Genomic DNA, 18,160 nt, shown 5'->3' with positions numbered 1-18,160 from the left:
CATGAAAAATGGAAAAGCTCCAGGAGAAGATGGGCTTACGATCAACATTCTCAAGAGAGCCGGACAGACCGTGAACGACGTGCTAGCACGACTGTTCACAACCTGCCTGCGCAAAAAAAATGTCCCAGAGGCGTGGAAAAGTGCCTCGATCATCATCCTCTATAAAAAGGGAGATCAGGAAGACCTGAAAATTTATCGGTTAATCAGCTTATTGCCAATTCTGTACAAAGTTTTTACAAAAATACCCTCCAACCGCCTAGAAACTGCTCTAGATGAGAATCAACCGAGAGAGCAAGCTGGGTTCAGAAGAGGCTATAGCTCAATGGACCACATCCAAGTCGTCTAAGAAGTTATAGAACGGTATCAAGAATACAGACTGCCACTATACCTTGGTTTCATTGATTATGAGAAGGCATTTGATTCAATAAAAAAATCTTCTATTATAGACGCTCTTAGCAACCAAGGAACTTACAGACGCTACATAAACATATTTTATCACTATAAACAGTGATGAAATAGCATGCGTGAAACTCCACAAACGGTCATGTCATGTTAATTATCCATTAACAAATACGGCTATTTAATTCCTTGATATTTCCTGTAACTATAGCTGTTACGGCTTGGATTTATTTACCGATCGTATACAAAAACTCTGCAGAATCCAAATACATAAAAACATGAAAATACCTAAATACGTCAGTTACGGCATCTGTGCTAAGTACGGCGTATGGGCGATCCGACAAAAATATTGCACACTTTTTCAGTCATACTTGTTTATTTTCGTTGAATTCAGAATACATATTAGGAGCAGTTGGTGTTAGTTAGTTCACTTTAATCACGTTCAATTCATTAAACCATGGCTAAATCAAACCATAATCGATAAAAAATATTTTTCTATTTATAAAATAGATAAGTATCTAAAATGATGTATGGTTTAATTATCTCATTTTATATGTTTTATGGATAAGCGAATATTTTTTTACTATTACCTACTATGGCTTGGATTAGGTAGGGTTTAATTGAATTTTAAAAACTAACCAACACTATCTACACATTTTTTTATTATGATTCTACCGAGGTTTTGACTTCGACTCGCTGTCATATCGCCTCTTTTCATCAAGAAGAGGATCCACCAGTCAGGCCCTCACTCGAATTCTGTTAAAGAACTTTACAATACTGCAAAGCTCTTCCGCCCTACCCTTCGCCAGGGTACCTTTCAATTCGTCGACATTCTCAAAGATATCCACAATTCACAGTTGTACTCTTTGTCGCTCATATTTCGGGCACTGTACTACTATAATATATGTACAATGTCCTCTAAAACATCACATTCATATTCGCGCAGAGCTGCGAATCGCTTCTTTCCATGATGACATCAAATCTTTTACCCATTTTGTGTCCTGCTCTTAATAAGTATCAGCTTAAGCTCATTTCTCTTCAAACGAGACTCTACACTCAGGGCAACTGTCGTGGGGATGGTAGAATGGGCTTACTCTATTTCCACTTTTCTAGTGATGCCCTAGAAAATCTATCTACTTGCTTTTTAAGACATTTTCATTTCATTTTCATTTCATTAAGAAAGACATTTTCTTTATGGCCTCATTCCAGTCTAGGTATTCTGGTACCGACATCGTGGTGATGACATCCTTGATTGGCCACGTTCCTTTGCCAGATCATTCGCTCTTTCATTACCCTCAATACCCATGTGCGATAAGATCCATTGAAGGCATTGGTATTCGCCTCTATGTTTATTGGCCTCAATCTGGTCAAGGATGTGGTATGCTATGCTTTTACAGTTATGTGAGCGAGTAGCTGCGGTAAGGTGTTGTAAAGCACTTTTGGAGTCTGTTAATATGACAGCGGGTTGCGCAGAGAAACCACCGATTAATGCATATTTTATTGCCTCGCTTATCGCGATCAGCTCCGCAGTCATTATCGGTATTGCTGAGGTTAGCTTCCCGCTGTTGTTTATACCTACTTCTGGTATCACGAGAGCTGCTCCTGCACTATTCTCATTTATGAACCCATCTGTATAGAGGTGGATCCATCTTACGTACCTCTCTATCAGCGTTTTTTCGATGAACTCTTTTGATTTAGCGGATGACTTGCTCCATTTTGGTTTGTCGATTCCTTTGATATCCAATTCTATAACAGAGCTGAGGTCGTACATACAGCTGGCTTACTCAGCGAATACATACTTAGGCATTTTGTTTTTAAAACGTTTCTACTTTCTGTAGCTTGACGGATTTCTACCAGTAGTGGGAGTTTTTGTTTCTCATAGTATGTATTGATTCAATGAGTTCGTATAGGAGTTTCACCTTTGCCAATATGGAGTTATCCATTATAGATTTCCACTTCCATGTCTTTGTAGCCAGTGCCCATTTCCTGACATTTATTGGAGGAACACTGACTTTCGCTTTTACTACGTGAATGGTTGTTGTTCTGATAAATCCTCCACATATTCTTAATGTTTTAGACTGGAAACGATATAGTCTCACCGAATTAGTTGCGCCAGCGGATAACTTTTCGCTGCAGACCTTTTAATTAATATTTAATTACCGCATTTAAATAACATGCTAATTATATCTGATGGCCACCTGATGGGCAACGCACCAGTTGCGTTGGACGCAGCGAATGGGATAACAAAATGTAATGTGGACTATTAATGGTAGATTTCAACAGCCTACCTCAACCCTTTGCTACTGGTGTCAACCCACATCAGTCTACCCTATTTATATTTAAAACAATTATTAGTTAACCAAATTTAGTGTGCAAAATTTATGCCGGATTTTAACAGCCTACCTCCACCCTTCGGCACTGGTGTCAACCCAGATTAGTCTACACTATTCATCTGTTTAGAACAAATTAGTTTAACAAAATTTAGTGTGCACTATTTATGGGGTATTTTAACAGCCTACTTCCACTCTTCGCTACTGGTGTCAATCCACATCAGTCTACCCTATTTATATTTAGAACAATTATTAGTTAACAAAATTTAGTGTGCACTATTTGTGGCTAATTTTAACAGCCTACTTCCACCATTCGCTACTGGTGTCAACCTACATCAGTCTACTTTATTTATATTTGGAACAATTATTAGTTAATATAATAATATGTCCTACTTAAGTCGGATTTTTACAGCCTTTCTCCACCCTTCGCTACTGGTGTCAACCCACATCAGCCTTTCCTATTTATATTTAGAACAATTACTAGTTAACAAAATTTAGTGTGCACTATTTGTGGCTAATTTTAACAGCCTACTTCCACCATTCGCCACTGGTGTCAACCTACATCAGTCTACTTTATTTATATTTAGAACAATTATTAGTTAATATAATATGTCCTACTTAAGTCAGATTTTTACAGCCTACCTCCACCCTTCGCTACTGGTGTCAACCCACATCAGCCTTTCCTATTTATATTTAGAACAATTACTAGTTAACAAAATATAATGTGCACAATTTATGGCGGATTTTAACAGCCTACATCCACCCTTCGCTACTGGTGTCAACCCAGATCAGCATTTCTTATTTATATTTAGAACAATTACTAGTTAACAAAATTTAGTGTGCACTATTTATGGCGGATTTTAATAGCCTACATCCACCCTTCGCTACTGGTGTCAACTCACATCAGTTTACCCTATTTATATTTAGAACAATTATTAGTTAACAAAATTTAGTGTGCACTATTTATGGCGGATTTTAACAGCCTACCTTCACCCTTCGCTACTGGTGTCAACCCAAATCAGTTAACCCTAATTATATTTGGAACAATTACTAGTTAACAAAATTTAGTGTGCACTATTTGTGGCTAATTTTAACAACCTACTTCCACCATTCACTACTGATGTCAACCTACATCAGTCTACTTTATTTATATTTAGAACAATTATTAGTTAATATAATAATATGTCCTACTCATGTAAGATTTTTACAGCCTACCTCCACCCTTCGCTACTGGTGTCAACTCACATCAGTCTTTCCTATTTATATTTAGAACAATTACTAGTTAACAAAAGTTAGTGTGCACTATTAATGGCGGATTTTAACAGCCTACATCCACCCTTCGCTACTGGTGTCAACTCACATCAGTTTACCCCATTTATATTTGGAACAAATACTAGTTTACAAAATTTAGTGTGCACTATTTGTGGCTTATTTTAACAGCCTACTTCCACCATTCGCTACTGATGTCAACCTACATCAGTCTACTTTATTTATATTTAGAACAATTATTAGTTAATATAATAATATTATGTCCTACTCATGTAGGATTTTTACAGCCTACCCCCACCCTTCGCTACTGGTGTCAAGCCACATCAGCCTTTCCTATTTATATTTAGAACAATTATTACTAGTTAACAAAAGTTAGTGTGCACTATTTATGGCGGATTTTAACAGCCTACATCCACCCTTCGCTACTGGTGTCAACTCACATCAGTTAACCCTATTTATATTTAGAACAATTATTAGTTAACAAAGTTTTGAGTGCACTATTTATGGCTGATTTTAACAGCCTACCTTCACCCTTCGTTACTGGTGTCAACTCAAATCAGTCTACCCTATTTATATTTAAAACAAGTAATTTAACAAAATTATAGTGTGCAATCTTTATGGGGGATTTTAACAGCCTACCTCGACCCATTGCTACCGGTGTGCACTATTTATGGTGGATTTTAACAGCCTACCTCCACTCTTCCGCTACTGGTGTCAATCCACATCAGTCTACTCTATTTATATTTGGAACAATTATTAGTTAACAAAATTTAGTGTGCACTATTTGTGGCTAATTTTAACAGCCTACTTCCACCATTCGCTACTGGTGTCAACCTACATCAGTCTACATTATTTATATTTAGAACAATTATTAGTTAATATAATAATATGTCCTACTTAAGTCGGATTTTTACAGCCTACCTCCACCTTTCGCTACTGGTGTCAACCTACAACAGCCTTTCCTATTTATATTTAGAACAATTACTAGTTAACAAAATTTAGTGTGGACTATTTATGGAGGATTTTAACAGCCTACCTCCACCCTTCACTTCTGGTGTCAACTCACATTTTGTATACCCTATTTATTATGTAAGTACTACAATTATTTTTACAAAATTATCAAGTAATCGGTATATTTTTTAAACTTTTAAGGGGCCGTCCATATACGACGTCACGTGATTTTAGCTATTTTAGCACCCCTCCCCTATTGTCACAACCTTTACCATCCTGTCTTTATTATGTCCTCCCCGCCCTCTTCGTCAGAAATCATCACATTTTAATAAATTAGACCCCTCCTAGAGCGTGACGTCATATATGGATGACCCCTAATAGAATAAATCTCAGCGAAGATTCTCTTGAAGATTGCAATCGCAAATATCTATTTATTAGTTGTGCGGTTGTATTGATTTCATTAGAGTGCAAATCATTAAAAATGTCCTTGAACGAATAATTTAGGAGTAAACAAATGCGTCACATGCATTCAAACCAATGCCGAACAAGAAGCCCTCTGATTGGTTCATTCAAATTGGATCAACAGAAGCTAAAAGAGTAAAATGTATATGGGAGGGTAAAATGGGCGTGGCTTCTATTAATAGATCGATACTTTTGTTGCTCCAAATGGATCAATTTCGTATGTCATCTTTGGCAATGGAGCAACAAATCAGGGTAGATCAACAAATAAAAAATGTTCAACAAATACCTGGCGCACCGTCGCGTAAGATCAACTTAGATCGAGAAGAGATATCTATATATATATATATATATATATCATCCCCAATATATTAGCTTTGCAGCGGGCCCAGTGCATTGTCGATAGGGTATATTTATCACTTTGCCACCGGGCAGAGAACCTAAATATTTAAACTTATTTCTTTTTTCGGAATCATTGACATTTTCTACTGGGTTTAACAAACCAACGTGTTTGAACTGTATGTAGAGGAAGCTTTATGAAATCGTTTGTATTACAAATATGTAATTTAAATTCTTTTTTTTTTTTTACACGAAGCGACCATTATTATAAGGTAATTTGAAACAAATTTTAAGGCTATACAAGTACGTCTGCCGTACAAACTCTCGAGCTTGTGAGCTGACATATCAGTCCTTGGTGACAGCTGACGTGACAGACTCCACACTCTGGTCTAACACGGTCGCATGGATGGGCCGGGTTGTACTTGCGGGCAAGACCACCAAGATGTTGAACACATGTTGAACTTATGGAACTCGAACGAGCGGAGCTGTTTGCCAGGGTCCGTCCTCACACGGGCCCAATTGGACATGGAGATCTGATAGCAACCGAGGCCAACTTTGCGGCATTCGAGAAATTTGCAACGTCGTATGGGGAGCGGGATAGTCCCAACTCCACTGTAGACTCATCCATTTCAATTCGTGACACTCAGTATGCGGGTACACAGGGCGCTTAACGTCAGCGGAGAGCAGAGCCAGTCCAAAAAACGAAAAAAAATCTTTCTTAATTTTCTTCTTTAAGCACTACGGTGCATGGTTGCAGCATCAGTCCCGTGCGGCTCCGTCTCGGGGACGGAATGATCACTTAAAATCACTTCTTTCAGACACGTTTAAAGCGTCATGGAAAGCGGCCGTGCATATCCACGGCTGTGCATATATGACGGGTGGTGGTGGGTAACTTTAACGTAGTCGCATGGATTCCGTCAGCGTGGCCGAACATTCCTTACTCATTAGCGGTGCTATACAAGCGATCAACACATTGCAAATCTTACGTGACGATGGACTTTAAAAAATGCTGCAATATTGTGCTTAATTTGAAGTAATAAAAGATAAATTACAATATTTGCTCCAAATCGGAGCATATGAGCCTCTACAGAGTGAACGTTACCGAGTCATTCTTGGTAAATAGTCATTGAAAAACGACATTATTTTATTTTCCAGTGACGGGATTGATCCCGATATGCGCGGTTTGATAGATGGCTACTCTATCAACTCGGCCAGTGTGAGTTCATCCCTAATCTCATAATTTAAATGCCCACGTTTGCAGAATAGATCAAAAACATGTTTGCAATTATTACAATTATGACAATATTAGAGGAATATTTATGGCGACTACTACATGAACTACAGTAATTACACAATATAATACGTGGATATGTTAGCAGAATAGAATAACAATGTTGTAAAGACATGCAAGACTCGGCTACGGTATCTTTTTTCTTAATGGATTAGTATTGATTGAAATTATGAATGAATATAGAATTGAAGAATCAAGGAATGCTTATAATAATGTAGAAATATAAATTTCATATCAATGAATTGATATAAAATAATTTGTTTGATCGATTCAACAAATGAATCGTCTTGGACTTGTAATTTGTCATGTGTATTTATAAACCCATAAGTGCATGGTGTTGCCTTTTAGCAATAAACAGATGTATTAATTATCCTTCATATTTTTGTGTGAATGAAAATTTATTTAAAAACTTGCAGTTTTCTGCAAATGACAAAATGGGCTAAAAATAGTTATATTTTTTATTCACAGGTGCCACTGTTAATTTATAATAATATAAAACATTACATATTATGATCGATTAAAAGAGTAGTAGGTACCTGTTATATAAATTGAAGGGTTGCCATTATGTATTTATGGGTTAATTAATATAATATGCAGCGACGTTCCTAGACAAAATGCCGCCCCTGTGCAGGTCCAAAATGCTTCCCATTTTTTATACACTATGTTCCATCATCCTTTCATGTCTCCAATATCTAAGAAATGTGTTGTATGGATACATTACTAACAAAATATGTATATGTGATCAGTAATTACCACTAAATCTTATTGCGAGTCCACGGTTTCAGATGCATTTAGAAATACAATAATTGCAAGTGACTGGCAAGAATATCTTTGCATAAACTTTAGATTAGGCACTCGTAAGTATGTGCCTATGAATCTATAATTTAAATATAATTCGCAAATCTGCACGTGTCGTTGCTGGTCATCAAGGACGTGACGTCCAAGGACAACGGAAGTAAACTAGAAATCTCCTGTTAAACCTTTTATGTTAATTTATACATTTTGTTTCCAACCAGTGAGCTGATTTTTTTAATGGAAAGATATTTCCGTTATTACTAAGTTTAGATAGGTAGTTATTTCTACATATACATAGCGACTCTTCTCAATTTGCCGCCCTTCGAATAACTACCGCCCCCAAGCGACGCTCAATCTGCCTACCCCCACGGAACGTCACTGACAATATGAATTTGAATGAAGACGTCTGAATTACAAAATTGCCCCATAAAAGCATTAATAGGTATTCTAAAAAAGGGGTAATAATTAGTAATGATCTTCGAGATTCGATCAGTATGTACCGAAGTAAGGATCTTTCATATTATAATACTTTACAATGTTGAGAACCCCTGGTCTGTAGACCCGATTGCCCATAACTTTAGTAATAGATAAGCTAAATTTGCGAACGGTGAAATTTTAACAAAAAGCGTTCACCAAAATGCGTTTGGCCAGCGGTTTTCAAACCAATAAACAGACTCCCATGGGGATGCAAAAATACATGACAAAACTATCATGAACCAATAACTAATTTTATGGAAGTACAACCAACCAGCCAGTAGGCAGGAATTAAAAATTCTTATGCTCCAATCAGTGGCGAGGGCTGGAGGTAGGCTGTTAAGAATCGACATAAATAGTACACATTAACCTATGTCAGGCAAACAATATTTGTTTTCATTTATCTAATACTACAATGTGTAAATAGTATTTGTTAGTTTTTAAAATATTCAATTAAACCCTGCCTAATCCAAGCCATATTAGATAATAATAGTAACAAAATATTCATCTATCAATAAAATAACTAAAAATGCCATTAAACGCGCGTTGACACGGTCCAAGTACGATCCAAGTATATGTACACTTGGTCCGAGTGCCATCCAAGTGCACTCGTATGAGACATCTTCATACTAATTATTCCTATCCAAGTAGCTTGGATAGGACTGATAGGAGTAATTTGTATGAAGATGTCCCGTACGAGTGCGCTTGGATAGCGCTCGATCCAAGTGTACTTGGATTGTACTTGGACCGTGTCAACATGGCTTAAACCATACATAATTTTAGATATATTATAGATATAAGAATCATTTTTATCGATTATGTTTTGGTTAGGTAGGGCTTAATGAATTAAAAAAAAAAACTATCACCACCACCATCTGTAATTTGTATTCTTAATTCAACGAAAATAAATAAGTATGAATGAAAAAGTGTGCACTATTTTGTCAGATCGCTCATAGCATACCTAAACTATTATGGTTTAGGCAGGGTTTAATTAATTTTTTAAAACTAACCAGCACCATTTGCAAATTGTATTCTTAGTTCAATGAAAACAAATAAGTATGACTGACAAAGTTTAGTGTGCACTATTTATGACGAACCTTAACAGCCGACCTCCACTCCTCGCCACTAACGATCTCTCGGACGATATCTGGTTTCAACAGGATGGCGCTACGGACCATACATAGAACGCAACCATCTACTTATTTAAATAAAAATAGTTACAAGATAAAAAGAACTTTTTATATACAACGTTTTTAAATTTTCTGTTGAATCCAATGACATTAATATGGACGAAGCATCTGGGAATAAAAATGACACTCACTTTTTTGTCGGGTCTGCCGAATGGCATAATCTGTTCTAACGTCATTACAATAAAGGTGATATTGCTATAAATTGCCGATGCTTTTAGTCGGGTCTGCCGAGCGGTTCGGTTCGAACGGGTTCGCTCAAATGAACATTGACACTAGAAATACTATTCTAACGCCATTACAATAAAGGTGATATTGCTATAAATTCCCGATGCGTGATATCGCATAATGGAAAATGCGTGACGCCTACCTATACATGTTCGAATGTCGCTGTGCGTGAATTTAATTGCTAGCTACTGTATTGAGTGCGTTGTCCATTAATAATGTCATTGCTCATAGCATACCTAAACTATTATGGTTTAGGCAGGGTATAATTGAATTTTTAAAACTAACCAGCACCATTTGCAAATTGTATTCTTAGTTCAATGAAAACAAATAAGTATGACTGACAAAGTTTAGTGTGCACTATTTATGTCGAATCTTAACAGCCTACTTCCACTCCTCGCTACTAACGATCTCTCTATACGACGATATCTGGTTTCAACAGGATGGCGCTACGGACCATACATTGAACGCAACCATCGGCTTATTTAAATAAAAATAATTACAAAATAAAAATAACTTTTTATATACAACGTTTTTAAATTTTCTGTTGAATCATATAAACTTGACTTGACTAGCTTAAACGATCAAGAAAATTTGTACTTGATAGAAATAATACTGAAATGTCATTTTGACATTCATATTGATTTCCATAGTAACGCACGTATATATTAATAATTTAGTTGCTAGGACCCTAGACCCCTAGCAACCAATAATAGTGGATTGGATTACGGATTTCTTCCGAAATAACTTTTCATTCAAAACAGAATTTACTGAAAATGAATTCAATTCTACTTAAAGATGGCTTAAAGTATTTAAAAAAAAATGCATTGGCATCGTGTTCTGATATATTCTAAAAGTTTCAAATGTCTAGCTTGTCGGGAAGTTAGTTGAAAATAGATTGCAAGATTTATACCGGATAAAAAACCACCGGACAAATAAGAATACGACCTAATAAAAACGTTGTAAAATGGCGATGAGTTGATATCGAGAAGCACCATCTGCAAATTCTATCATTAGTTCAATGAAAATAAATAAATATAACTGAGAAAGTTTAGTGTGCACTATTTATGTTGGATCTTAACAGCCTACCTCTATCCTTCACCACTGGCTCCAATGCATAGTCGTACTTAATTACAAAAGTGACCTTAGGTAACTCTTAAAATTCCTCTTCTTTCTCTGCCATATCCGTTAATAGACGTTGGTGATTATTTTTAATTTCTTTTCCTTGTCTGTCGCTGATTTAAACATGGATAGTGTTCTAAGCAGAAGCTTAAATAATTCTCTGGGATTCTTGAGCTACGACGTTCGTCTTTTTCCAGGTCTTGGATTACGGAAATTCTTCCTTTGAACGATAATATGTGGATTCTGATAGGTATCTTTCTAGACGAGGCGTGAGCATTTAAATTTTTTCAATCGGTTAAGTTTTTGCTACCCGGAATTGTACTCTGTACTGTGTATTGAAACGTGTCCGTAAACTTGTACGTATTCAGTTTACCGTGTCACTCTTCACCGAGTTGTCAAATGTTGTATCGGAAATAAAATTAAAGACTGTCCAACCTCTTTGGGTCATATATGACATAAAATTCATACCTAAATAAAACACGGTTCTTGTCGGTTTACACTTTACAGCAAGCCAGCAGCAAACAAATTTACTGGATTATTTGTTAGGTTAGGTTAAGTTTTCATTCTTGAATTTTTGAATTTTTCCAAAATCAACTATGTAAATTCAATTAATGTTCATATTGAATCTAATAAAGTACGGTCATCTCATTCCGATAAGAAAACTCACGGTGAACTGTGCTATGGTGATTTTTTTAGGTACAATTTACATGTAACCAGATAAACTTGGGTCCATGTGCATAGAAGTGGGGTAGAGTGAGCTTATTCTGTGACATAATATACTAAGGATGACCAAGGTGTGGGATGAAAAGCGCTGTCCAAGGGACTGGATGAACGGTGTTTTTGGTGAAAGTTTTCATTCTTAAATTCATGAATTTTGCCATAATCAGCTATGTAAATTGAATTAATATCTAATAAAATTGGAGACCGTATAGTATACGGTCATCTCTATCCGATAAGAAACCTCACGGCAAACTGTGCCACGGTGGAATGTTTTACGTACAATTTACATGTAACCGTATTGAAACTAGATTAATTTAAAACTAATAAATCGTACGTATAACAAGCTCAGCATATGAAATGACAATGGGCCGGACATGTCGCTTGGCGAGTGGACAAATGCCGTCATACAGTGGTACTCAACGCGTCAAAACGTCCACATAGACGGCCTAAACCCGCTGGATAGGCGAGGTCATAAAGTTCGGCGGATATACGTGGCAGCGAAGAACTAGGGACCGATACGAGTGAAGAGAGCTAGGGGCGGCCTTCATACAGAAGTGGATTGACGCCCGTTGATGATGGTGACGAGATATAACGGGGATGACATTATATCGATGTTTAAATACATCCCTTGATAGATCTACCCACACAATTATTTTTTTTTTACATAAAATAATTACCATGACGTCATTAAAATATTTTTAAAAAGTATTTAAAGCCAAAGGTCCTTAGGATGACCATACAATGAAAAAATACCTTTGATCCAATTTTAATGTGGCCGTATTTTCTCCAAGAAAATAAGGGACGGTGTACACGAATAGACAGGCATCTAAAAGCCATACACAGAGAATCAAATATTAAATTGGTCTCACATACCGACCAACCAAGAGTTTTTGGCAGTAGGTAGGTACTGTTCGCTAATACTGAACTGATTTTTGAGACTTTGACGGTTGTTTTTTAACGTAAGCCGGCTCTCACATCTAAACTCGCCTCGTCTGTTGCACAGCCATAAATCAAACCTTCCAAGAACGTCGATCAGGTGTCGCATATGAAGACCGCGCATATCAACGTAGCGAAACGCTTTGACGAAATCGTCTGAAACGTATAGATATTTGGATGCGGCGAAGTGCGAGCCGGTATAGGAATGACCGATTCGTAGGTATATGCGTCCTGGCGTCTTCGACTCTCAGCCGGAGAAGCGTGCAAGAAACTAAACAGTCGCATTCGACCAATATGCGGAACTTCATTTAGCAACGTGTGTTTTGTGAATAACTATGACGTCACATCGACGTATTCGACACGTTCCAGGCGAGACGAGTTTTGATGTGAGGGCTGGCTAATAGATTCTTGGGTTTCCACCGCGTGTATATCTTCCTTCTTTCCTCGTCGTTTCAGGCTTGTTGCAGAGGCTTACTATCAAAAGATATGTGTTATGGTGAAGTGTAGATTGCTGATCGTGCCGGAGGCCATGACGTGGCAACGAACCCGAAACGTCGAGGAAAGAAGAAAGAAGTACACGCGGTCGAAACCCAAGAATATATTACTTTATACTGAAGTGGTTAGCCAAAAAAGATAATATGGTAAGTAGGAAAAGTGGGTTACCTTCTGGGTGTGGCTATAAGAGGGCACAACTCTAGGGTGTGGAGAAATATGGGATATATCTACTTTAACACGTGTTAGGTCTGAATTATGCATAATATGCATTAAAGATTGTCACGTATAAATGTGAATAGGTTTTGTTCAGGAAACATAAAAATAATGGTAACCTGGAACCTGGAACTCACGGCGTGATACTCCAACGCTTAAGCCGTGCGGCCACCGTGGGTGTCAACACAACAACTCTTAGGGATACGAAAACTATAATAGGACATTAAAATAATATCCTGACCCCAAACAATGGACCGAAATAGTTCGGTCCATAAATAAAATACCATTGCATTGTACCGTTGTAGAGACGTGACTGTTGGTCGCCGCATTTACGGGGTATGTGTCAAAACCATATACCTAATACATTAGTTAGCATCGCGGTGAATTATTAAAAACGTCGACCTAAAAGTTACGACCTTTTTGCTAGGTCGTACATTACCGCCTAAGTGACATCGCACGGCCTATAAAATACATCCACACTGTGGATCGGAAACGGTGCGTTTATTACCCGCGAGAAATAATTGAGCACGCGAATAATTAATTGATCGCGGCGAAAATTCGCATTGGGAGTTTATTGCGTTTACAGAAGGCGAAGAACTTGGTGATGAGGAGATAAGATGGTGAATCAACACAAACAAAGACCCCTCCACAAAGCCCTATGTTTGGTTGTGAAGCATCATGTCACAAGAGCAAATATATTATAACTAGGCTTAGGATGTTTAGGTGCTAAAAAATAAATAATATGTACATAATGAGTCGTATAGTATCAAAAGTAGATCTGTGCGTTATTCATAATTTCGAGAAAATTACGAAAAACGTTTTGTTGGGTTTTTTAGTGTTATAGTAGCATTAAATATGTTTTTACACTTAGAAATTAGAAATTCAATGCAAATTCAATAGTTCTAGTTTTGTTTCCAAAGTATTGAACAGTTCTAATTCTGATACCAAGCCCTATTTTCCATCACAATTTTATACCACACAGATATGATTTTGATTCGAATATTATATTGCTAGTCGTACATTATGGTCAGAAGAATAATTTGGCATGCTTAGTTAAATTTCGATTATTTGCGACAGTTCTACCAAGCTGATTTCACTTCTATCGGTCCTGTGCGTTGCGTTGCCACGTACTTCTGCAGAACTTTATCATTGCATCTATCCAGCGGCCTCTAGGTCTACCTTGCGACGCTTTGTACTTCTCGGATACCACTGGATGACTAGATTTGTCCAACGATCGTCTATTCTTCGAGCTATGCGTCCAGCCCATCACCAATTAAGGCTTTTAATAAACTCTATTACATCGCAAACCCTTGTCTGCTTCCTTATCCACTCATTCCTCTTTTTGTCCTTTCGCGTTATGTCCAGCATGCACCTCTCTATACCACGTTGTGCTACTCCAAGTTTCATAAAATATGAAGATATAATTGGAAAAAATGTTAATAAAATTTCATAAATATGTGCTAAAAAACAATAATAGGTGCTAAAAAATTATATATGTACCTATTACAATGAGTCATATATATTTCAACAGTTTAATTTATTATTTATTCACAAACAGAAACCTTTATTATACCTAATAAATAATTAAATAATGCTTCAAATTTTCGAAAGTGAATCTTTGATGATCTTAGCAAATTTTTATACACGGAAAAACTTCTTGCCACTTATAAAGATGTTATTATTCGCAGGGCTCGAAATGGACCGGAACGCACCGGATAGTTATCGCTCCGTCTCACGGACAAAATAATTTGACCGTCTGAGCTAGATATGCCATAGATATAACAAAAAATCTATCACACTTGTGTTTATAAAATACACATCAAATTTGATAACCTTGTTAATACCCTCAGAAAATTTTCGAGCGCTCCGGTTCGTAAACTTTTCCATGTCGAGCGCTAATTATTGCATATGTAAATGAAACTATATCTGAAGTAGAAAAAATTGAAACATCTGAGGAATCTGATGGATTTTCCAAAACAGCTTTAATATTCTGCAGCGTTTGAAGTTCAGTATTTTTATTTAAAACACTATTTAATTGGTTCAGGAACATTGAAATTTTGTGTTTATGTGAAAATATATGCTTGGACCTAGAATATGTAAAAATATGTAATTATCAAAAAATATTTAAAAATAGGTGCTAAGAAATAGGGTTCTAATGTTTCAAAATTGTCTAAAACACAGATATTTTTGATGTTTGGTTGTGGGGACGGTCAAAAAAAATATTTAAATACCTAAGAATCCTAAGCCTAATTATAACCAACTGAATAGAGTGATGCAGGTTTGATTCCTGCGGCGTATCTTACTTTTTTCAAAAAGATTTTTTTTTATTGGTTATAATATGTTTTCGAAATTATGTATGTTCAAAAAAAGTGATGTTTACGCATGAAATTCGTGCGTTCTTCAAAGTCCCTCAAACTTAATAAGCTATAATATAAAATAAAACAGAGATACTAAACCTTTTGTTCCCCGTTCCTCTCTTGTCCTTTTGATCCGCAACTGCCTCGCGGACCACCCTGTTGCGACATCATGCCGTACATGTTAAAGTTTCCTATTATTTAATGCCATTACGTTTTTATTATAATATTCTAAAATCACTATTCACTGAAAACCCTGTATTATAATTAAAATTATTATATTATTTTTTGTAAACGATAATGTTAATCAGACAAAATTATTTTTGAAAACGCCTTAGAAAATATACATATTAGAAAAAATCTCCTGTTTCCGGTCAATGTGCTTTGGCAATCTGGCCAACTGCGCCCTACTCTACCTAATTACTTCATTATTAATTAATAGGCATACAACTGAATCGCTTTACAAATTTTGCTAATATTAGCGGCTGGCTTTTGGTTCCAAGGTTCCAATAATAGGTACGTAGCTTGGTTACTAGACAGTGTCAGGATATCTACAAATTTAGTAGTACGCTTTTTACAACAATTATTGAAAACCCATAAAATCACATAATGGTGAACAAATTTTAATTTTCTATAATAACCAATCGAACGTGTGACCCATTATAAATATTAGGTACATGAGTCAATGAGAAATGGGACCAGTCTCATGAAATAAAAACTAGAATTGAGATCGCAAGGAGCGCCTTTCTCAAAATGAGACGCCTCCATAGCAATCGAGATCTTAACCTAGGTCTGAGACTGCGTATGGTACGTTGTTATGTGCTCTCAATTCTTTTCTATGGTATGGAAGTATGGACGCTAAACCAAGAGATGTCACGGAGACTTGAAGCTTTCGAGATGTGGCTGTATAGACGCATCCTCAAAATTCCTTGGACTGACCGGGTGACAAATGTTGAAGTTCTCAATCGAATGGGGAAGGACCAAGAAGTTCTACGTAGTATCAAAACCAGGAAACTACAATACCTCGGCCACATTATGAGAGGACAAAAATACAGCATTCCCCAACTTGTCATTCAAGGAAAGATCAATGGGAAGCGTAGAAGAGGACGGCGCCGCATTTCGTGGCTTAAGAACCTCCGTGATTGGTACGAGTGCAGCTCCACCGAACTGTTCCGGATAGCAGACGACAAATATAAGATCGCCTTGATGGTGGCCGACCTCCGCTAGGGGATGGCACAATAAGAAGATGATAATTTATTGCCGTTCGATTTGATTAATTTTTCATTTAGACATATACTTTATGGTGGTGAGTAATAATTAGAAGTTATACTTGGTATTTTGCAATTAGAAACTTATGAAATACCAATATGGCGGCTTCACACGACACATTTATTTCTCGAACACACATAATTTTGAAAAACACTTCTGAGAAAATATATTAAAACCAATAGAAAAAAAATCTTTTGAAAAAAGTAAGACACCCGGCAGGAATCGAACCTGTATCTCTTGGGTTTACGCCCAGTCCGCGCATTTTTCACTATGCTACTAGGTGACATACTAATTACGACAAATTGTAGCTATTGGCTTTTTAATACCTGCTCATCAGCGCTCTTCCAAATCAAGCTACTATTGGAAATCGGTTTTTGTTTATTAAATCAAAATAGTTACCTACAACTTCAATTATTACTAACCGACGTCACTTATCTCTCAAATATTTTATGGTGTAACTAACTCGAACTTGCTAATAATTTTTAATTAATTATTTCTTTTATTCAACGAATAATTCACAAGATTTAAGAATGTAACATTCTAATAACTGAACATACATAATTTTGAAAAAAACTTCTGAGAAAATATATTATAACTGATAGAAAAAATCCTTTTTAAAAAAGTAAGACACCCGGCAGGAATCGAACCCGCATCTCTAGGGTACTTTTTTCAAAAGAATTTTTCTATTGGTTATACTATATTTTCTCAGAAGTGTTTTACAAAATTAAATATGTTCAATAATTAGAATGGTACATTCTTAAATCTTGTGAATTATTCGTTGAATAAAAGAAATAGTTAATTATAAACATTTATTTCTGATTCGATTTATTATATTTTATACAATTATGTTAAGAGTTTAAAAAGGTTTTAGACTTTTTAAAACTTTGTTTTATTAAAGAATTTTACAAAAAAACAACAATATTAAATTACAATTATTATATACTAATACTTATTTTTATAATGCCAAATTTCACGTTTTTATTCCATCCATCCATGACCATGTTCGATCCTAAGATGATCATAATACAGACCTGCACAGAGTGGGGGTTCGTATTAACAGATTTTTGTTTTTACGGGAGAAAATAGATATTAGCCACTTGCTCAACCTATTAGGTCCATACTCTGACCCCAAACACACGTTATGTAAATTTACTCTGGCAAGTCCAGGGTTTGGATCTGGGACCCACGACATTATAAGCCGACGCGTTAGCCGCTCAACCATCGTGGGCGTTATTTACAAGATTTTTATGTTATACAATAAGAATAAATGTATGACCACTTTTTATAGCTTTCATATCGCCTTTTCTCATCTAGAAGAGGATCCTCCGATCA

At 36.3% G+C, this 18,160-nt stretch overlaps 1 protein-coding gene across 1 annotated transcript in view; it reads right to left on the bottom strand.

The window, feature by feature from the left end:
- The window catches only part of LOC147076334 (A-type potassium channel modulatory protein KCNIP1-like), a 209,191-nt gene extending 193,443 nt beyond the window's left edge, over window positions 1-15,748 (bottom strand). Inside the window, exon 1 of the mRNA XM_085941730.1 lies at window positions 15,662-15,748. Within this exon, the coding sequence (XP_085797856.1) occupies window positions 15,662-15,742 (81 nt within the window). The 5' untranslated portion in view covers window positions 15,743-15,748. The remainder of the gene's footprint in view (window positions 1-15,661) is intronic.
- Window positions 15,749-18,160: the final 2,412 nt, after the last annotated feature.

This window comes from Rhyacophila brunnea, unplaced genomic scaffold (assembly GCF_057557595.1).
Source record: "Rhyacophila brunnea isolate RB1 unplaced genomic scaffold, BYU_Rbru_1.0 scaffold_13, whole genome shotgun sequence".
In the NCBI taxonomy this organism is placed as follows: Eukaryota; Metazoa; Arthropoda; class Insecta; order Trichoptera; family Rhyacophilidae; genus Rhyacophila; species Rhyacophila brunnea.
This window is presented reverse-complemented; position numbering and strand designations above follow the sequence as displayed.